This window comes from Hetaerina americana, unplaced genomic scaffold, assembly GCF_022747635.1.
Source record: "Hetaerina americana unplaced genomic scaffold, ioHetAmer1.1.p SCAF_2, whole genome shotgun sequence".
Taxonomy (NCBI): Eukaryota; Metazoa; Arthropoda; class Insecta; order Odonata; family Calopterygidae; genus Hetaerina; species Hetaerina americana.
This window is the reverse complement of record NW_027286763.1, coordinates 43,310,381-43,334,693: the sequence shown is the minus strand read 5'-3', so window position 1 is coordinate 43,334,693 and position 24,313 is coordinate 43,310,381. Positions and strand designations below refer to the sequence as shown.

The 24,313-nt window shown below is 33.6% G+C and overlaps 1 protein-coding gene across 1 annotated transcript; it reads right to left on the bottom strand.

The window, feature by feature from the left end:
• Positions 1-3,232: 3,232 nt before the first annotated feature.
• On the bottom strand, positions 3,233-24,112 carry Suv3 (Suv3 helicase). The gene is made up of 13 exons (XM_071584624.1): positions 23,657-24,112; positions 23,296-23,518; positions 22,980-23,148; positions 20,136-20,247; positions 15,562-15,731; positions 14,412-14,686; positions 14,052-14,193; positions 9,818-9,976; positions 7,806-7,985; positions 7,177-7,325; positions 5,676-5,920; positions 4,971-5,113; positions 3,233-3,466 (listed from the first exon to the last, which is right to left on the bottom strand). The coding sequence occupies exons 1-13, from the start codon at positions 23,967-23,969 to the stop codon at positions 3,407-3,409; spliced, it is 2,340 nt and encodes a 779-aa protein (XP_071440725.1). The 5' UTR covers positions 23,970-24,112; the 3' UTR covers positions 3,233-3,406.
• Between the last annotated feature and the right edge of the window lie 201 nt (positions 24,113-24,313).

Here is a 24,313-nt window from a genome sequence, read left to right as displayed (position 1 = left end):
CTAAACTCATAAACTAACACTCCGATTGTTTATCACAAATCTCCACAAACACTTGGCCATATTGTAAAAAAAATGTTATAGTTTAGGATATATTGTTAAGTACTTTCTGATTTTTGGTGTGAAAGGACGACTCTGGTGATGATAGTGGGCCCTGGATTGTAAAATAGGCAACGAGCATGGAGTAAGGTAATGTCTGCAGATAGAGGAAGTTGGGATTAGTGTTCATGCCAAATTTTAAGAAAAAATATTCTAGTTTAGGAGATATTTTTAAATTCTTGGATAATCCACTGAGACACCCCTTTAACATTGGCCAAGTTCAATGTCACGTCGTAGTCGCAGTTGGTGGGCCCTAGATCCTAAACTAGGTAATGAGCATGGGGTAAATGAATGCCTGCAGATAGAGTAAGTTGTGATTAGTCTCCATGCCAAAATTTAAGGAAAAATGTACAATTTTAGGAGATATTGCTTAGTACTTTCTGATTTTTGCTGTGAAAGGATGACTCTGGTGATGAATTGTAGGATCCTAAACAAGGCAATGAGCATGGGGTAAGCGTGGGCCTGCAGATAGAGGAGGAAGTGCTTTGGATTTACAAAAGATTTTGAGAAAAAAAATAATCTAGCTTAGGAGATATTGTCTCAAAAAGTTTTCCTTTCGCTATAAAAGACAACTTACCGCTTGGGCTAACTAAACTGAAAAGTTATTGATGTGAAATAAACATGCAAATAGAAGTATTATTCTAAAAGGCTAAATCATCTGGCTGTCTTCATTGTACTATTTTGTCAGGAGCTTGATGACAGATTTTTCAAGAGAATGAAAATTTCTATTTCATTTCGCATACCGTTCCGATTGGCAAATGGAATTTGATCACACAGAAAAGTGCAAAAATTTACCAATTAGCAAGACAGTGTTATAACTAATGAATTGTAAAATAAACTGAAATTACTTTTCCTAGCATTGGTCATCATATCAGGTTTTTATGCTAATAAAAGTACTGAATTTGACATTGACAAATAATTTTTTTAAATACATTTATATTGTGGTCAATGAGCCTTACCTTTGAAAGATAATTTAATTTTTTTACACCCTAACCATTGGTCTTTAATCATGCAGATAAATTGGCATTGTATTATAAACACTTGGGTATCTTTACAGTAAATCTATCACCAACAAATTTGCTGAAATATTTTGGAATATCAGTATTATACCTTTCTTGTTTACATGTACTTTGATCCATCTTCAATGTTTTGAAATTCTTTATAAATGGTAATTTTTCATTACTAAGTCATGCTACAAAAAGGAGATGTTTTTCCAAGCAATATGCTCTTCAGTCATATTCATTTGTCTTAATCTCATCATGTTACATGTTGGGGTGCCTACCATCAACATTTAACAAGCCAGTAAATTCTAGTCAATTTTCCTCGCATTAACTACACGGGTGCCATCTGTGGTCGTTGAAAACTTGTAGCAATAAGTGCGCTGTAGTTTAACGGTTAATTCCTGGCTTTTATTGGGATAGTCAATTCAGTTTCGCTTCCGAGGCGTTTGAATTCACATTTTATATGAGCCCATTTTCCAATTCAGTTTATCAGATTCAACCGAAACAAAATAATCTACACAACATTCACCCGAACCATTTTTTTCATTTATATACATTTAATGTATTCTCTGTCAAAGCTTATTCAAACAATTCTCGATGAACTTCAATGCTTGTTATCTAGAAACCTCTTGCTGTGTAATATTGAAAAATCCAGCCTTTAGCTTATTCCTTTGTTTCATATTACACCAACTTAAATTAATATAGCAGTGATCGCATGGGATTTCAAAGGTACCTATGGTAATTGCTTCCATGAGATCACAACAAATCATTACCATTTTCAACAAGATACTATTTCACCGTTTTCTTGAATGCCTTTGCTGATAAAATCAAATATTTCACGAAAACAAAGAATGTTAAAACAATAGATCATATTATATAAATATGGAATTTTAATAGTTTCTGGGAATTTGATATTTTCCTCAAAATTTTTATCAAATTGAAATCAATAGAAACTTTTTAAGTCTGTGATGAAAATTATACCAGTAAAAATACACTGGATGGCCCAGAGAAACTTAATGCAGCTCAAATTAAAGTCGCATTATTTTTCAATCAAGAATTTCAGTAAAACATTATCATCGAAAAAAAGAACTATGAGACTACGATATCTTGGGTTGGAAAACCATGCACAGTACTTCTCCTCATGTAAGCCAATAGCATGGGATAAATTAGATTGTCCTGAAAATCACAAAAGCACTTGTCGATTTCCTTTGGTTTTCCACCGGGTAGAATTGTCGTTAGCCAATGTTTATAGCACTGATATCTACATCATAATCCAAGACTATAGAAAGAATTCACACCAGATGACCATTAAAAAGGTTTCAGCGAATAATGTCATCTGGTAGGGAAAACTTTATTTACAGAATTCACCGGGAAGGTCAGAATTGATTATTTTAAGAAGTTCTAGACATGAGTTGCATTAAGAGCAAAGGAAAACTAATATTAAAGGCATGCTATTTATATCAGAAAGCAGTAAAACTTCTTTCCTTGAACATTTTCCAAGTTAATATCAGATCTCACCTGTTTCCTTTAAAATGCCAATTTTCGATCTGTACTGTCTCTACAAAATACCTCAGTGCTGGATGCCAATTAGGTAGCCATATCTTATTAATTCTATTGTCAGGACCCAGGTGTCCTGGCTTGCCCATTAAGCATGTATTATTTAAATGTATTGGCAGAAATATTGACTAACTATAGACCGCATCCCTCCACAACAGTTAACAGTCCAAAAGAAAATTGCACCTTGCATGTATCATGAGCTAATTCAAACTTACAGCAACGATGACTTTTAGACAAACATGGAAAACTTACCTTAAATGCCACCATTGACAAAGGAATCACACAACTCTAATTTAATTTACAGGGACTTTTCATTACAGTGCATGCACTAATGAAATGGAGTAAAGAATATATGAAAATTAAAAAAATTAAATTATAACGATGAAAAGACTACATAAATATCAATGGACCACAAACCCCAAAAAAAGGTAGCTTTTTTCCGTATATACACACACCACTGGGGTTTCTAATATAGCAATTAATGGCATTAGAGATTACTGAATTTTGATTAGAGTCTAGTGAAGAATAAATGTATGCACTGCAATTTATACCCTGAATGAAAATGAAAGAAACCACAGTAAAACAAAATGACTTTTAATGCTCTATGAGATGAGGCAACCAGCATTAACCTGATGTATAAATGAGTATGATACACTATTTTGAGCTGGAAAATCAATCTCCACTGCTCCAAATTCATTATGAAAGAATAAGGTATCCGCAACCTTAAATTGCAAATATATCACTTCTAATTTTCACTTCTTCTTTTTCCTTTTAGACCTTTTTCCTCCTTGATTATGAGAATCTGAGTCAGTCTGAAAAAAAGAAGGCAATACCACTTTAATTTTTCAGATAATATATATTGAAATCATAATGTAATACTGTACACTTTACTGACAGGTATTCAGTTCTCCTAATAGTTAACTTGGGGGATATTAATGCAGCAATGCAGGCATTATATGCTGCAATTAAGGCATTTTCCATGCAAAAAAAGGTCTGCAAAAGCAATTGTGAATACCTACATCAGGACCCCAGGAAACCCACTATTTAAGGAACTGAAATAAATGACTCTGCCTTGCATGTACATCTTTCATTGCTCTTTACTTGTAAAAAAAGAATCAAAGTTTGTTTTTACCAAATTCTAACATGCATGATCACTTGAGACATGGAAGGGAAAATGTGCACCTAAAAAATCAACCACTCATAGTTTCTAAGAAAGTCCCACATCACGTAGTGTCACTTATTTATAACAAACCGCTACCACCATAAAAAATAAGTAAACTGTGACTGTTTTTAAAATTGAACTTAAGAAGTCATCACTCCTCAAGGGTTATAGAGGAATTCTCATTCTAATGAGAAACATTATAGAGGAATTCTGAGATGATAAATAGTAATTAGAACTTTTTTCCTTTGTGTGATACAGTGAAGTAATGTTTCTTGTGTATTATTATTATTTTTTTTGCTCCTTTTCCTCGTCATACTGAAAATGTTCTATGTCATGTACTTGACCAACAGAAAAATAGTATTATTTTTTGGAGAAATCTACGAATTTTATATAATGACTTAAATGGGATTAAACATGATACAATAGCATTTTTAAAGTAAATACATAATATCAGATTGGTAAGGTTAGTGAAATTTATTGTCTACTACATGTATATAATTAATTGTAACTCTCTGGCTTCATTTTTGGGAATTCAAAGAACCTCAGAAGTGGCTGCAAAAGTAACTTTGAAATGAGTTGACCGCTAAGATGCATTAAAATGCAGAAATTTCAAAGTGTAAAAATCATTTGCCTTAACTGGGATTAATCAAGGCAAATAATTTTTACACTTAGAAATTTCTGAATTTAAATGCATATTAGCAGATGACTCCTTTAAAAGTTACTGTTGCAGGATCCCAAATTCCAAAAGTCCCTGATCTGGGAGTAGACACTAGAGGAAAGGTGCTCCATGACACCAGAAAGGTGGACCCTTGTTCCCTGGGCAATATTTCTTCGTTTGACTACTCTTTGTAATTTATTAATTTCTATGGAGTATGATGAAGCATGATCTATGCAACAACTATAATTTTACATATAAGGTGGTAATGTAATCCGCAATTTCTTGAGAACCATTCCATTCAGAACTTGATTTGCTCAGCATATTCTGTTGGGGACTCTGGCCATTTTGGCAAGGTACCCTCAACTTGAATAAAGCTCCTTTGAAAAAAGACATAACTCCAAGGTTTAGAAAATGTTGAGTTCATCATGCCATTATAGCTTTCCAAGCACACCAGTTAAAAATTCATTGCTATCACATTTACAACATTCAGAATTACCTCATTCCACTCCTTTTGCAATTCCTGAAGCATATTTGGCGTGAGAAGTCCTTGAGCTAAAAGTCTCTCTGTTAGACGACCTTTTCCCACCTTCATGGAACCCTTCTTGGAACGTTCTCCCATCTCATTTACTTCTTTTTCTCCTTGAAAAAAAATCATAATGGTGACTTGAATACAATATGAGATATCATGTCCTTAATAAATATTAAGAGCATGAAAATTTAGTCACAAAAATTTCACAAACATATATGCATGACTGAGCATATTCTACATTGAAACATTAATTTCTTGAAAATTATAAAAGATGAGTATTTTCATCCAAAGTAATTTATGGCAAAACTGAATGAATTTACTTGAGCCAGAACACGAAATGATCCAATTCTCACTAATTAAATTTAAGAATACACATTATCTTCATTAAAATGTTGTCACTACTCACCAACTAGTACACCACATTTCTTTTCTTTAATCACATATTTCCTACATGTAAACAATAGTGAAAAGAAAATTCCATACCACACACACCATGCAGAGGTTGAAAATTTAAATGCTGCCTTAAGGAGGATCAGAAAAGCCACACAGAACAGCTTAATTTCAAAATTTTCACATTATCTTCCTTTATGGTCACTGAATTCCAGCATTTATTCAGGTCTATTTCACATTATGAGATGCAGAATTCAATGGAAATGTAAGCATCACACTCACCCCTGTAGTAACTTTGTCTCTTCTGCCTCATTATGAAGTCATCCTCATCAGACCCTGGAGGGGTCAGAGGGATGCGTGCATCATCAGTACCACTGACTCCTAAAATGGGAACTCCAGAGCCGCTGCTTTCAGAATTTCGAAGTAACCGAGTAAGCTGCAGTACACCCTCTTGAATTATTTTATCCAATTCACTCTGCATGTCTCTTACAAGCTGAACATCTGGGAATAGGTCAACAAAACGGTAGCTGAAAGGAAAAATGTTGGTTATATGTCAGAGATCTGTTTCAATGATTTTAAATGATCAATATGACTTATCATTGTGCATAACATTAATCATTTATGAACCATCCCTCTCAGTCACCAGATGCCATACTTTATCAGAGAATAACAGGTTAAACAGGATTCGGCACAAATGGTCACCAACAACAGTAATCAGTCAGAAGCTTTGTCTTTACAGGTGCACGCAGAGAGAGGCTCATCTTGTATTTAGCCCAATGGTGTGCAAAATTCACACATCTGGGTAAGGGGGGATTAGCTCCTTTTCTCATGCTGTCTCTAGTCTCCCAGGAAGTGGAACACAAAAAATTCCTCAGCTTGGGTGCCAAGAAGCATCACCCAAAATTAAACCCAGGTTTTCTGGTCAGTAGGCCCTGGGCTATACAAACTACCATGCCTCATAAATTATCATATGAAGAGTATTTTGAAAAGAGATCAGGTGGGAGGGAAAGAATTTAGGTACTGAATATAAAAGCATTACAGTTCAGGTTAATTACAAACAAATTTTGAACTTAAAACTTTAAAATCTCTACATAACCGTCTGTAACATAAAATGAGAACTAAGTGATTGCGACATAAAAACTGTCATCAATAATGCATATTGATATTATTTACTTCTTATTAATAAGCGGAATAACCCTTTTTACAAACAGAAAAAGACAAGAACATGAACTAATTCAAAAATTACAAAGAACATTATCATTATGGTTTAACTCACATAATAATAATAATAAACAATTTTTTATTGCTCTAAAATAATATATTGCTCTCACATAATGGTACATACTCGTAACAGAGAACTAATATATTTAGCATTAGGAACAACGTTTTGACATATACAGATACAAGTATGCACACAGCAATAAATTTACACAAAATTAAGCTTTCTAAAAGTTTAAGGAATTTTAACAATATTATTTAATACAAGTAAGGGTTTCGACCATATATAGACATTGCAGATGAAATAAATTTCATACATAAAAGTTATTGCTTTATAAAGTTTTATTGTCTTCTTCCATATTCGCAAGTTAATATGATTACACTTACAAAATAGTGCCAACTTGACTTACCAAATGCTGAGCAAGTCAGATCAGTTTTTTTGCTTGGAGTTTCATCATCATTCATGCATTTAATTTATTATTTTACACACCAAAGTATAAAATGCTCTTAAGAATATTACCTCATTAATCATTGGACTCTTAACATTTATTTTTTCTCAACTTACCTGAACCACAAGTAGAGGTCAAGGACATCAAAAACAGCTTCAAGATGAACAAGATCAATTATTGTGCGAGGCATTGCAAATGGCCAACCTATGTGTCTGCAGAGCCAATCAAATGTCAATGCATCATTTCTGCTATACTGTCTCGCAAACTAAAATGATAAGCATACTTATTGAAGTAACTTCATGAGCTACTATGAAGAATAATAAATTACATGTTAAAATTTATATGTTCCAGAATTGATCAATAAAATATTGCTAAGATTACTAAATATTCCCATTTCTTTTAAATGGCTGTATTTGAAATCATAAATTAGTTGACATAAAACAGTAAACAACCAGAAAGTTGGTTTGGTAGAATATGGTTGAGTTCACCCAATATCAAGGCCGATGGTGTGCCTTGTTTATTTCACCGCTAACATTTACTCATATATTTAGGTTTTCATTCCATTTTCCAATTCCCAAATTATTTATTTATTAGTTACTCGAAAATAAATCATAAAAGTCATAAGTAAAAGAAAAATGGAAAGAATAAAAAATAAAAGAAACGTATGAATGATAGAATAACTAAAAATATATGAGACCACAATTTTATTAGAACTTGAAAATGCAACACTGCCATCAGCACTTACCTTAAGGAACATAGAGCACACAAAAGGCATCCTCTTATTGATGGGAGCACAGCAGAAGACATAGCGTGCTCTTAAAGGCAAAGGAACATGCTGTATCATATCAGCCAAAAACTTGAAGTCCTCAGTATTGCACATGAAGTAGAGAGAGTCATCCACAGTGCAAAGGGTAGTAAATATATCCTAGTCAAGTAATTGAACAATATTTTACTTAGATGAATAGTGTATATTTTAAGCATATATTCAACTAATTAAATAACACCAAAGCATATTAATAATATTACAAAAACAAATAAAATATTGAAGCACATCACATACACTTCCAAGTTTAGTTAATTTTTATAAACTAAGTGCAATTTAACCTCAACTTTGCATCGCAAAAGTTAATAATTATACTACTTCCATCAACAATTAAGTATTTTTACTATTATGTACCTACTAATTCAAAGCATGGTCACTGTTGGAATTGTTTTAAATAAATGCATTCTTTAAATCTATAACTCCAAAATCATCAAGGCATTACACATTCTCTTGATTAGCTGTGACTTTTTTTAAATACTCATATATTTATTGCCTCTTTTATTAGGAGCATAATTACGAGATCATGATGCAGCCAGTAAGAGAAGTAAAACACGAAGTATTTTCTAAAGAGCCACAGCTTATTCATAAAATGTGAAATGCATTACATAAAAGAAGCTGTGGGAGCCTCCATTTTAAGATCACCATTAAGGCTTTTAAACAATAGCAATCAAACTTTAAACCGTAACATTGAACCTTGATACATGAAGCATGAAATTGAAAAATGAAGCCTTCACTGAAATATAACGAGTTCCCTTTTACATAAAAGACATAATATTAGTAGATTTTCGGCCAAAAATTTCATCTTAGTAGTGATTTTGCACCCCTGCAGATAAACATATTACAATATGTGATTTGAAGCTACATATTTCTACTTTATTTGTTATTCCATAAAACTTTGGCACACACAACACACTACTTAGATCAATAGATAAATGATAATTTTTTAAATATTGATCAAACTACTAACTAAATCACTTATACTGTTTACTTTCAATGAATTTCCTGACTTCCTCCTCACCATTTAATCTAGGACCTTGGCACCCACATTAACAATATAATAAGAACTCCCTGCTAGAGTTTTATGTTAACAATTCCCTAGCACTCTTACAAGACTGGTTCACAAAAAATGAGCTCACAATAAATTTTGAACAAATAAGCTATATACAATTAAAAAAAAAAGAAACCCCTGAAATGAACCTTTAAATCAAAGATTCCGAAGAAAGTTAGCAGTATCAACTTTTTTAGGTTTAATAATTGATGAAAGGTTAAACACTGATGCTGGCAACTTTCCAGAATTTCCTATGCCCTAAGAAACCTAGGAAATGTTGTACATCAAGTAGTTTTGATAACAGCCTACTTTGGTTACTTCCAATCTCGAGTGTGCTATGGAACTCTTGGGGCTCTGCTACAGATGTGAACAAGTATTCATCAAGCAAAAAAGAATCATTAAATATATGGCCAAAATTTCAAAAAGAGAATCATGTACACCTCATTTTATAAATCTTGAAATCTTACCTGTGAAATATTTGTACATATATTGAGCATGTGTGCATGTTTGAGAAAAAATGTGCCTATTAAAAAAAAATATAGAGAATCCATTTATGCCTCGAGACAAAGAAAGAAGGTGCCTGTAATACAGCATTCCACCTTCTTTCAAAAAAGACCCCTTCATGCTGGCATTAAAATTTATAATCATTTACCAGCAGGCATAAAGAAACCAACTCATAACAGGTTTAAATCCAGGTTTAAATCTTTTTTAATCAAGAGTTGCTTTTAAGAGCTGAAGCTTTAAGCTTTTTCATCAACATAATTTAATTAAAACCATTTCTAAAAATATATGTATGCATTTCTAGTTTTTGTATGACATATCTTATATTTTACCATTGTAAAATAAAGATATGAAATAATTAATAAATAAAATAAATAACTCTTACCATTAGATTAGAAAGAGTTGAATTTGGAAGATGGTACGCATACAGCTCAATCTGGTCAGCAGTGGGATGAAGACCTGCTTTGTTAATAGCATCAGGAGTTTGAGCAAGCAAGTTCTTGAGAGTTGGGAGATCATCAGGTTTAAAAGTGGTAACACACCCCTAGAAATGTTAAAATGTGAAATGCAAAAATACTAATTAATATTCAAGTGGCTCACCCTTATCAGCATTATCACTAGATAGCATTAAGAAATAAAGACAAAAGTTTTGGAGTATATCAGAGGGGATGGTAAACTCTTAACTATTGCTAAAAAAATAATCGAGACAAACTTAAATTTGATTGTTTGTTCTTATGACTCCTCTGAATCTTCACCATCTAGAGAAACACATTTCTTAGATTTTCTTGTAGAACTCAGCAGATTGTGTGAAAAACCATTGTTCCACCTCTATAATGACGTCATTTGTGATATCAACTCTACAAGCCTACATTGGTTTCATGAGATCTGGGAACATGAAAATGTCACTAGAGGTGAGAAAGGGATATTAGGGTGGATGTGGCAAAATTCCAGAGCCACATTGCTTTGATTGCTGGATGGGGCATGGCTGCGATTATAGGTATACCGTGTTTACTTCTGAAATGATGCCAGTAGTTGTTAAACCCAGTATCCTGATACCTTTCACATGAGCAGTTCTTTGTTAATAATTTTCCACACACTGTCGTAATTAAGATCAGTTTCATCCATGATCATTTGGATGGTTGCTCTTTGCTCAAATTGAAAAAGTTTTCTACTTTCTTTACTATGGTAGTATAGCCTATAAATGATGGTCCTCCACTTCTTTAATCATCTGTGAGGGACATTCGGCCACGAAACTCCTTTTCCAACTCACAACTGAGCTATATAAATATGTATGATGGGCAATCATTTCCATAAACAGCCATAATTCCATCAAGGATTTGCCGGGCACTGTAACTTTTAAAATTAATAAACTCAATTACACTACAATCCCCTATCTTTGCCATAATAAGAGTCTTGAAAAACAGCTTCTTGAAAATAAACAAAGCAACATTAATAGTAGCAATTTACAACACTGTGCTCATAGGATCAATCAACACGTAGAATAAATTTTATCCATATATCTTGGTTACTTCTTAATAATACTAACTTAAAAACAACAACCCCATGAACGTAGATAATTAAGTCTTGAATTTTCACTGCTCTGATGAATTGAGGTCAAAATAGACCAAAAAGTGACAACAAAAGAAACAGAATCATACAATATAGGTCCAGGATTAAATCCAGCAGGAGTAGGGTTTATCCATGGAGCATACATAATCCCCTACAAGACAAACAATTTTCAGCAAAACATTTTTATGATTACATATTTATAATACATAAACACTAAGTTGTCTATTTAATTGTATCAAGTAACTTGAACTTGGTGCATCAAATTACAGTGAAACATCATATTTACATTTTTGATGGGACCAGGAACAAATAAGTAAATATGTAAATAGTAAATATGGTTTATGTAAAATTGAGATTTGGAGAGATGAAGGTGTACTTCCATGTTGCACAAATGAAATATCCAGCAAGATTATAAAAAATAAATAATACAACAACAATTTTATTATATAATTTGGCTTAATAAATTCAAAAAAAAGGCCAAACATTAGAAAATTTAAAGAAAGACTTCTTATTTAAGAAGTTTTCCAATAATCGCATGCATTTATTTCTCATAGTTTCCGCTTGTCTCAATGCTTTTATTCCTTGATCAAACTTTTTAAAGTGAGAAAAGACATAACTATGGCCAATCAATAGTTGTAAGTTACTCCAAGTGATTAATATAATTTCGAACAAAAACAAAAGCGTAACAAGTAGTGCAGTGCATATTACTCCCATGGAAGATTGCTAGTCAGATGAACATTAAAAGCTAATACACACTTCAGAAACCAATTTATTGGCAAAACAAATAATTTCAAAAAACCAATATAAATATAATGTAAACATTAAAATTATGAATGGAGCCAGGGCAAAATACAATAATAATCAGCACAATATCTCCATGGGGCGGCAAGACTCAATGTTGATTCTGAGTTTAGGAAAATAAATTTGAAGTTTAATTGTATTTCTTTAGTTGAGGGCTGTCTGAACAAATAAAATATGTCAATTCATGGATTATGCAACATTGGGGTCCATGAATTTAAAGTTTTACTGTATTTAGAGTTACGAATGAGTGAATTTAAGTAAACCACAGGACTTTTTATCATACTTAGGCCTCATTATGCTACAGAGAGTGGCAGATATCACAAGAGAGGGCTCCTACTGTATTCCGTAAATTATAGTAATGATGCCATTGCTACTAACTTGAAAGTTGATAGGGGAGGGTCCAGCATGGTGACCAAAAAATTAGTGTACATGGATCATTCAATAAGTCCTTAGGAAAAATTACCTCGGGGAGATTTTTTTCAACATATTCTCCTTTTAACTCAATACACTTTTCCCAGCATTTCTCCAACTTTTTTAAGCCATCCAAAAGGTAGGATTTCAAAAGGTTCTCGAAGTAGGCATTGGTAATGACCTCCTTGTTTGACATAAAAATTATTTACCACTGAGCCATTTCTTCAACTTTGAAAATAAAAATAAGTCAATGGGGGCCAAACCTGGTAAATATGCTGGGCGTTGTAAAAATTCAAACTTAAATTCCATTATTTTTGCCATTGAAATTTTTCAGGTGTGCATCCTTTCATCATCTGGATGGAAGAAAATTTTTTCTTTGCCAAATGTGCAATTTTTTATTGATTTATTCACTCAACTGGTGCAATTGCAGTGCATAATTGTCTCCACTTATCTTTTGCCCCTTTTGCAAGTAATTGATATCGATAATTCCACATTTATCCCAAAAAAACCATGGCCATCACCTTGTAGGCTGATTTCATCATCTTCACCTTCTTCAGAGTTGGATCCCCTGAAGAAACCCACTGTTTTGACTATTTCTTTATATTTGTAGTGTAGTAGTGTATTCATACTCAAAACATATCATGGATTTTGCCAATCATTTCAGAAGAAGCCCCTTTCACTGGACGTCCCAAACGATGTTCATTACTTGTGGATGTATGGCCATGTGTTAACTCACTCACACAATTGTATACAGCCATAAACATAGGATCAGATGAGCCATGAACTTCATTTTAACTCGGCTTTGACCTCTTTTGATATTAAGCCTTTTAAATAGATGTGTTTAATCACTACATGATACTCATATTTTTCCATTTTTCTAAATAAACAAAAGTCTGTTGCTTTAATTGAATATTAAAATGAAACCACATGATGGAAACCGCTGAAACTTTAACAGCAGTCTAGTGAGAGATGACACTTACTAAAAGCAAAACCATTTGTTATAGTCTCATCTCTTTTATTTTCTTAGTAATTATTGAAAGACCCAAGTATTGAATGCTCCAGGCTGCTTCCAGGAATTATCATTGCATAAGTTTTGCCCCTAGTCTTGGACGTACATATCTTCTGGTCGAAGTGATCTTTGTTGCAATTTGGCTGCTATATATAGGAGACGCTGACTGGTCCAGAGCGCTCTTGATTGGCTGTTCCTTGGCGGTAAGGTGGAAATACTCTTTTTCACGTCAAAGTCAGGGTGTAGTCGTCCTTACCGTTGAAAGTATTATGATTTTCCATTATTTCTACAAGATGTAATTTTAAGGCGCCCAAAAAAGCCAAAGAAAAGAAACAGTTTCAACTCACTGTAATTGCCAAACATTCATAGTCGGAACCAGGACACACAATTGAGTTCAACCAAACAGAAGTGCTGGCAAGGAAAAAATACTATTTCAGAAGAGAAGCTGTAGAAATAATGAAAAATCCTATTACTTTCAAATGTGAGGACGGTTACACCCTGGCTTTGATATGTAAAGAGTATTTCCACCTTACCACCAAGGAACAGCAAATTAAAGCACTCAATGCCAGCCAGCATTTACTGGCCACATTGCAACAACGATCACTGGGACATGAAGATGCCTCCAGTACTGGGGCAAAACTGTTGTCCAGCAAGCCAACCTAAGCGACAGTAATTCCCAGGAGCAGCATGAAACATTCATCAGGGAAGTTTTAGATTAATTTGACTCAAGTATTATTTAAGTTATTCCCTCATAATCATATACTCAATTGAATCCATATTAAAATTTTCAATAAAATAATAGTGTTCACTACTTCATTTTGTACCATACCTTCTCAAATTGGGTTCCATAACGTCCTGCTCGACCAGCTATTTGCAAAGCTTGTGAAACTGATAAAACATCCATTTCTTTTTCTCCTTTTTCATTCACATATGGCTTCATCAAAGAATAAAATATGACCCTTCTAATACTTCTGCAAAGGCACACATGAAATCAAGATCAAAAACAGAAAGAGTGTTATTAACCAAGGGATAAAAACAAAACTGAACCAAAATGCAAAATTTTATACTCTGTACTCGGAACTTTCTCAACAGGAAATGTTGCACTATGCAACATTACAGTTATCACTAAGTTTAAAGTAAAGAATGTTATAAGAGGCAATTTCCACCAAGAACAGTGTATACTACTTACAAATTCAATCCCATTCCAATAGCATCTGTTGCCACCATGACTTTACAAGGATCAGCAGGATCATTGAATTTTCTTGCTTGTGCAAGTTTTGTTCCAGGTGGAAGGCCACCATAGATGACAGCCACCTCACGACCCAAACTCTCTATCCGACGTGAAACAGAATACACATCAGCTTTACTGAAGCACACTATGCAGTCACCAGGTCGAACATCATCCAATGTACACAATGCTTTATTTTCTATTTCCAGCTCAGTAAGTCGTTTGTATCTGTAAACCTTATCAATAATTAAGAAGAGCAAAAAAATTATTAGCTTGACTAAATATATCGAAGTAAATATATGAAATTGTAAACTTAAATATTTCAACATTAAAAAGTTGCGGAGTTTTACAATTTTATTTCAAGAGAGAACCCTTTAATGGACCAGAATGTCATCACTAACTTACATATTAATAATAATTTATCATTCAGTCAGTCAAAATACATGGCATGGTAGAGATAGCTGACATATTACTAGAGAAATAAAATGGGACTGCCAAAAATTTATGGGAACTTACTCATGAATAATGTATTAAAAAAACCATAAACACAGTACTCTACCCAAAGGTCAGTTTGGTAGGCGACGGTAGAGTTCACCCAGTACTAAGCCCGACAGCATGCAAAATTCATACATCAGGGTAGGGGGCCAGTTCCTTTCCCTGTGCCAGCTATGGTTTCCATGGAAGATCTGGTACCTAAAATCTCACATAGCTTGGGTGAAGCTTAGGGTGCCCAGGAATCAAACCCGGGCCTTCCAGTCAGTAGTCCAATGCTCTACCTCTGGACTACCACGAACAATCATATAAATCAATTTAAGATTGTGCCAAAGGAAATTAATACTCTCAACAACATGACTAAAGAAATGCAAATTACTGCGTCAAATGCCGATGAATTAAGAAAATAAAAACTTGCCAGCACTAGAATTTGTGACAAGTATTTCATGCGCTAAACAAAACAACCATGACTAACTTTACTGGATTCTACCTTGATTGAGTTTTCGCCCTATTTTTAAACATGTAAATTGCTGTTCTACTGCATCTCACCAAACTCTGACCAAATAATTGGGATTTTAGAAAGAAGTGGATGGCAAATCATGGCAAACATTAGCCTCACCTGAACATCTTCCCCAGTTGTGAGCATAAGTGATTCCACCAGTGGAATAGCACCTTCTTCACCACATAAATGCACCTCTTCAGCTACAACACCAAGCAAAGCTCTGGTCCAAGCCCATCCCCTGCCTCCATCCCTCAACATTTGGATTTCGTCAATCACAGCAACTTCATCTAAAAGTAACATGGAAACTTGAAAGATGAAGATGGCTACCTGATTTTACTGTCATATGCATCAATTGCTGCTCCTTGAGAACATAATATGTAACTAAGAACAGAGTTCAATGATGGTCAAAATAACCACCAGCTCATCATTTTTTTTCTCTTGCACTTATTTATTATGAGACATGATGAAACCCACTCAATAAAATATTCCAGAATTAAGCTAGCCACTCACTTATATCTCTGAAGGGGAACTGCATGGGAAAGCATAACAGCAAAGAGTGCCAAACAACAATATGATTGCCAATATAAATATTGCTTAGATATTTTAAAGATAAGTGCAATGAGATCTGAAGGAGATTTTTTGAGAAACTAATGAGAGATTATTTACATTAGATCTTAAGAAATGCAGGTGGATGTTTTGGAATTATATTTGACATGAGAAGTAGACTGGAAGTGAAGAGCTTTCTGCAGTGTAATGAAAGAGATACACTGTGGTGAATTATGGTTAATTAAGATGTGAAAGGTGTTGATGAAGGAATAGTTAAAGTGATAGTGTCTATGGAGAGGAGCTAAATACTCTTGGGAAAATGGAGAGTGGGTTAGCAAAATTTCAAACAAAATTCATTACTTGACTATGCCATCCAATTAAGTCTTTTAGTGGCACACATACGTTGGAGACAATTGTCAAATAAGACACATAAGGGTACAGAGGATGACTCCGAACCAACTATACTCTGTAAAAAGATTAAAAATAAAAAAATCAGAGGAAACTAATAGATTGTACCAGAAGTTCTAGATTTTATCAGTGTCACCTTATGGTTCCATACATTGGTGGCATCCTTATTGAAATGTACTATGCTAATAATATTAACTATTTTTTAGGCATATTTGCATTAGCTTTTAAAATATTTTTATCCTTACTAATTTACTGCCATTTCTGAGATTCAAAATATACTACACCTGAACTCATCAAGCCTTCCCTGGGAGTCAATGATAATCTGATTTCAGCAAGCTGACATTTAAAAATAGCATATCTGTGAGCCCCTTTGTATAAGTGAATTAATTTAATTTGAATGAATGAAATATGATAACAACCCCCTACTTAAGAATTTGGGGCAGTCCATACCAGCATGAAATTAGGTGCAGATTCCAGTAATGGTGGTCTTTCTTCCCATGAGATGCAAAAATAATGGTGAGTTTTGTGATGTGTCTTTGGGTCCTGTTGCTTGGATCAGACTGCAGTTCTGAGAGACCCGTCGACTATATATCAGAAAAAGACCGACACTGGCCAGTATCTAATTTTCAACTTGCACCATCACCACAAACAGACAGTATCAGTCATCCAAATCCTATTCCAGAAAGAAAATGCCTCACATCTTTTTCCATTTAACTTGAAAGACTGCCACTGAATTCAAAGAGATGGGCAATTAGGCCTTTAAATAAAATTCCTCAGTCCATAAAAGACATTACCTGTATCACATCCCTGAATAGCAACTTGAAAAAGCTCCTACTGAGTATTTTGTATTACTCTATTAGGGAGTAACTTAAAAAAATACTTGACTGCAGTGACTTTATTCTGTATTGTACAAATTATGTGTCTATCCATGTGCATATTTGTTGACTTATCCCATTCTTTAAAGGTTCTCCGTTTCAACGCAGGATGAATAAATATTACTAATATTTTTATTAAACCACCGTGGCCGCTAACCATTCAAATTTCATGAACTACTAAACTCACAATTTTATATCCCATGGACCACTGATATGAATATTTTTAAAAAGATACAAACATCAACAAAATGATCATAAAATTTTATTTCTTTAACATGAAATTACAATAACTTGTTTAATTATAACAAAATCTTTTAAGCCTGTTTAACCGTGGCAAAATTATTGATACATGATGCTGTTCGTTTGAAATTTCTCCATGGACAGCATGGACTCTGTTACAGCTGAGAAACTTGCCTTTACTAACAACGATTCAAATTAATGGATACCACTCTGACCTCATTATTCAAACTTCCAAAATGGAAGAACGGAAATGTTAAATGATCCTCTAAAGAACAAAAATGACAAGATACTCATCCAACTTGCATTTTTATATGATGCATGAATGACTGACTGACTATATTAAATAATACTCCAAGTCATTAAGGGTTCTCCTTCAAACCCTTAATGACTTAAGGAAATATTATGTAATACAGTCAGTCATAAAAAGGCCAAAGCAAAAATTATACTTTCCATTGATGTAATAAGGTAAAGTTACATGAACTGCCAGACCAAAAATGAAATATACAGGTAAATTGCATGGTTCCTGTGATGGAACTTTGAATGAAACGGAAACTATATAAATAAGGAATTGCAGAAATAATGTAGCTTAGCAATGTTTTTATTTCATAATGAAAGTTTGTTCACTTGCACCACAAAATTATAACTTTTACCCCAGGAACATAAAATGGATGAAGAAGTAGGGAAATGTTGGTTTGTTCTATTCATCATCATCACTACCCTTAAGAAATTGAATGCACATAATTGAAAAAATATTTGTAAATACTTTTAATTCTTTATCTTGAAGAACAACACCCGTAATGGCAAAGAAAGCATATAGAAAATTGGCAGAATGTTTTCCAGTAACAAGGAGTTATAATATATAAAAATAGTTTGGCAAATTGCTTTGTTGTGAGTGCTTTGCTGTATGGATGAGAAACAGAAACATAATGGAAAAGAGAAATAATGATAAAGGAATTCTGACACTTGGATTTGGAGAAAATGGCAAAACATCAATGACTGAATAAGTTAAAGGTGAAGAGGTTTTAAGCAGAGTCCAAGAAGAAAGACAACTGCTGATACACATACAGGACCAAAAAAGAAAATGGATAGGACAAAAACAATAGGATAGGGAATGTCTCTTACAATACATGCTCAAAGGTCAAATTGAAAGATATAGAGGCCACTTAAAAAGAAATAAAATCATCCCAAAGAAGGAAGACTATACACAGTACACGAAATCACGCAGCAACGAATCAACATCAAGTTTTTTGGTGAAGTGCGGTAAAAGTTATCAAGAGAAAACTGATATGTTGACAGCTGTTTACGGTGATAATTCTCAAAAGAAAACATCTGTTTTCAAGAGGATTAGGTATTTTAAAGATGGCTGACAAGATGCCATGGATGATGCAAGGCTGGGACGACCTTCAACCAACTGTGTTGACAACATTGATTGTGTGCAGTCTCTTGTCCTTACCGATCGTCGCAATACTGTCCGAATGACAGCTGATGAACTGAATTTAGGAAAATCAACACTGCAAACTATTTTAACCAAACATGATGGGTGGATCCTTCACCATGACAATGCACCTGCACATTCAGCATTGATTGTTCGCAAGTTTCTGCCAAAAAATGCAATCACCATCCTTGATCATCCTCCTTATTCACCAGATCTCGTCCCCTGTTATTTTTTGCTATTCTCAAAATGCAACCATGTGATCAGGGACATCACTGGGAAGATGTGGACACAATAAAGCAAGAAACTACCAGACAACTAAAATATGTGCATAGCAATGAATGGAGAGTACTTTGAAGGGGACAAAATCGATGTAGACTAAATTTTGCAAAATAAAGTTTTTATGGCCACAGTTCACATATTTATTGGACAGGGTGTTATACTGAAACTTATTGACCTTACTTATATGCAGATACCACCTCCAAAATCCATTTTCATTCAATTCATATCCATCTTCGAACACCTAATATTTTGTTAAAAAATGACAGTTTCAGGTTTAAATTTGTGGAATTCCTTCATTTTGAGCGAAAAAAGAATCTTTACCAAATTATTGGGGAAGTGCGTGTTGTTTATTGTGGAAGTGTTAAGTTTCTTTTTACCCTCATACCTAATATTTACTTTCAGTAGTCCTAAATATACATAAACATGTGCATCAAAGTGCTTACAAGTTTGAATTTTTTTACGGATTAATCAACAGTTCTAATTATCCTTGGAAATTATGGCTTTTAATTGAATATTACTTTCATCACTTGAGAGCAAGAGAATTTTGGTTTCATTCAAAACCGTATGATGAAGTATAAAGTACCTTTTAATACCATTCTTTCCAGCACATTTTTTCATTTTTACAATTAGGTATGTTAAGTTTCATGAAAAAAATAATTTAACTGAGGGTTGAGATACATATTTTATGAGTACATCACTGTCTCTGAAAGCCATCAATAGTTATTCTTCAATCCAGCACTGACATTAAGTGTACAGTTTTCTTTGCTTGCAGTAAAATTTTAATCTTCCCAAAATTAAAAGTTTTTGGTTTACAGACACTACTTCGGATTCACAAACTTTTTTATGCGTTTAACTTGACTGAAATCAAGGATATTTATCCAGGATACTAAAGGACTAAGCATACTTACATGGCATATTAACATTAGTCATTTCTACTGTACATGATACATGGTTTGAAGGTTCATTGTCATCTCTAGCATAGCGCCTCTCTTCACCAGTCACTAAATCACAATGAGTCCCCTGAATAGGAAAAAATTAAGACAAAACAACAATTAAGGTCTAGATAATGCATTTCTCAACATAATACATTTCAGTAACCCAACCAGGTCATTTTCACATATGCAATTGTCTTTTGATAGGATCATTGATATTTAACCACAAAGAAGAAAATCTACATTTACATGGTTTAGAGCAAGCTTAACAGCGAATGACAGGTTAAAGGATTTTAGGTATTTACCTCTTAGTTAGACGTGTTCTAAGTATACAGAATTGTATGGGAATTTCTAGCCTGCATAGTGCTTACAATTCAACAAACTCTGTTCAACATACTAATACTCAAGTTCAATTATGCATGGAACCAAAGATGGATGAAATGTATTCATGAGTCACAATCAACAGCACAAGCTAAACACTTCATAGTGAAATTGTTTCTTATCAAATGTTTGCAAAGATTACAACAAGTAGTGATATGACAATAATTAATCATTTTCCTCAATCATAATCAAATATACCAGGGCGATTCGAAAAGTAAGGTCCCATATTTTTTTTTCATGAGAAATCAAATTTATTCTCAACTTTGCGTACATCATTGGAAAGGTTGAGCATTTAGCAATTTTTCAACATAGTCGCCTTGACGATCAATCACTTTTTGCATCCTTGTAAGCAGCTTTTTAATACCGGCATTGTACCTTTCTCCCGCTACATTGCGAAGCCAACTGACATATTTTGTGCAAAGAGGAGTAAAATCTTTAACCAGATGATTGTTTGATAACACACTATATGCTTTTCTGATTCATGACAATCCTATACAGATTACCTACTTAACTTTTATTAACCCTGCTTACAAACTGTAGGCACCCATATACTCCAATAATGCTCACACACATTAGGAACTGAGAGAGCATTTGTGTGGATTGTGGCACTCAGAGATATTAATCATTGGAAAATGAAACAACAAAAGAATAGATACTTTTGAAATGTGATGGCTAAGGGTGAATACTCGAGATCAAATGGAAATTTAAATGAGGAAAAACATCTAAAGAAGGAGATGAAAATGCCATGTGAAACAGTGCACAGTAAATAAAAACAATGAGTTGGACATACCTTGAAACATTGTTTATTAAGAACATAAAGGAGGAAAATCAAAGGAAAAGTTTCACATAGCAGACTGAAGGGCATGTACTGGACTAAATAAAGATGAATACACCAAATAAGAACCAAGGATGTAAGAGATTTTGTTATCATTGGATAAGGAAGAATTAAGGGTTGCATAAAAACAATCTTTAAATTTAAAGACAAATTAAATAAACTTAATGGCCACAAATTTTAATAATACTCTGAGTATCCGGAAAGAAGTGTCACACTAAAAATGTTATATTTGAAGGGTGTAAATCTGAAATAGTGGGCATTACACAGAGTTTACCTATTTTTACCATGAATTACCCCCAGAAACATGACTCATTCTGTTTAACCTATGTAGAAGATATTGAGATATTTAGAAAGGTGAACAAAATCTAAGACTGCAAATTTTTTCCTAATGTTTAACTTATTGAATAGAGTACAATAAATAGCTTAAATTTTAATTGAAAAAATTGCTGCATAGTATTTTACACTCAGGAAAATTTTCTTTGATTTCCACTAAACTATGGTTGGCTCCTTACCAAAGAAAAAAGTAGAATTAAATATTTTATACAAAATTTAATTTTAAGTCTTCTACATAAAATTTTGCATCAATAATGCTGGGACTCATGATACCAATCACTTATGATATCCCTAGAAAGAAAGCATTGATAATATTGAATAATTCTCTAGATTAAAGTAAAAATATGCTATTGTGGTCACCTTATGTAAAAAAACTATCTACTCTCTCTTGGAGAGGATTCAAATACTTCTCAGATAACTTTTTTTTACAGAGTTACGAGTACCAAACACAACGAATAATAAACCATATAATAGAGCTTCATGGAATTCTGGCATGCAAAATCATGTGTTTTGTATTTTAATATGATACTATAAATGTTGATGAACCAGTTCTTAACTAAAGAAATAATTTTTTCCTTTTTAATTAAAAAAATTTTAATTTCTTAAATTGACAAATACTAAAACTGTGCAAAGAGTACACCTGGTCTCTCTTAAAGAGCATGTCTTCCATCATAGTGATCATCTAAATGTAAGTAAAAAGCACTCTTATTAATAAATTTAAGATATTGAGTATATTTTTATAATTAACAGAACACAAAATTCAGGCAGAAGGGGAAACAGCGGACAGGCTACAAAATTAGCTATAATTGTCATCCCCACAATTATCAGTCAAGAGTAAAAATATTGTTTTACGAGAAACTTTGCCAGTTCACTCCTTAATAGTATTTCTAATATTACCTTCTTATGCTCACCAGAAAAGTGATAAAATAAATGGGGGATTGCCAACTCGGGGACCTTTCAAAAAAAAACCTTTAATGCCCTTTCACTCTTGCATCATCATGTAGGAATCAATTAGAATCTATGTATTCTAGCTGCTCTTTAGAAGAATTTGGAAGAACATTCCACCATATTGATTAATAAAGATATTTCAGCTTGGGTAGGGCAGAATTTGAGTCGGTAACATTGAACAAATTTTATAAAAAGATTATTTTGATGCAGTATGTAAAACAATATTAGAGACAAGCACAATAGAACATGGCTATTTTATTACAGCAAAACGAAATGCTAAAACGATTAAGATTTGGAATGAAATAAAACAGTTTTTAACATACCCTATCAACGCACTTATGGAAAACTTCTGTGGCAAGCAACTTTAAAGGGCCACAGTAGACACCAGATTTTGCTGCAATGAATCTTTCCAACGCGTGATAAGTCTTCCCACTGTTAGTTGGTCCAGCATGAAAAATAATTTTTCTCGTAATGGATCGGGCTGAAGGATACCTGATAAATAAAATGTCAATAACTCTTTTGAGTAAATAATAATTCTCTTTGGTGACAAGAGAAGTTTTACATGGGTTTTACTTCAAAATATTGCTTTCAGGTGACGAAATGCTTTGACGAGTGATATTTATCAACAGTATGCCCTACCAATTTGCAGGAGTCCTCAGGTCACTAATTTTTTTCAAGTCATCCATGCATTCCAAGTGAGGGAATATTTGTCGGGCATGTCGCAGAAAATAAGGAAACACATCATCCACATGCCCAGCTCCCTGAAGAATATCACTCACTACGACATGTAAATCTGCAGGTAGAGTCACTGCCTCTAGGCAAAATCGGCGAAAACTTACAAATGCTTGATGAAGCAAGTAATCTAAAATGAAAAAATACGTGTTCCACAAAGACCAAATTCAAATAATGCAATGATTAGTATTCTTGGATATATGTAGTCACTACTGCGTAGCATTAGTCTGATTAAAAAATGAAATATACCTCAAATATGTCCACTTACTATCGAGCCCATTCTCCATCGCCAATAACTTAAGCTCCTTCTTCTGATAAAATTTATTCAAAATTTTCAAAAGGTCACCCTTGTCCACACTGCCGGTAAGCTCGGCACCAACATTAATGTCATCGGGGTTTGGCTTCACTGGGACAGGTATGAATAGGGAAGATATGTTTGCTTCGTCTTTCTTTCCACGATTTTGAAAATACGTAGCGCATATTTTCGGTGTTCGTAATGCGTGCGAAGGAAAATGCCTTGCTAAACATTCTTTACGCACATACATGCGGCACAATAAATTCAAATTTTTAGTAAGAAACATCACTCCGTGGAGTGCACTATATTATTATTGTCTTCTCTTTATATTCACTCTCATTTGCAATACACTTTTTGCGACGATTTCGGACACATTTCACAAACAATTTTATAATATCCGGCACCAAAAGGACCCATGAGTTTTCCCTATCGGTCGGTTACAGAAATATAATATCGCTTAGAAAAAATGTGCCGCTCAAATTTGAAAATCTGCGCAATGAGAACAACTAAGTACATTGAAACCTGTTAAAAGACCACTGGAGATTAAGCTCAAAATGGCCACGAACGGATGTAGTAGCCCGGTAGTGGACAAGTACTTGGATAGATGGTTTCATTAATTATGATTGCAAG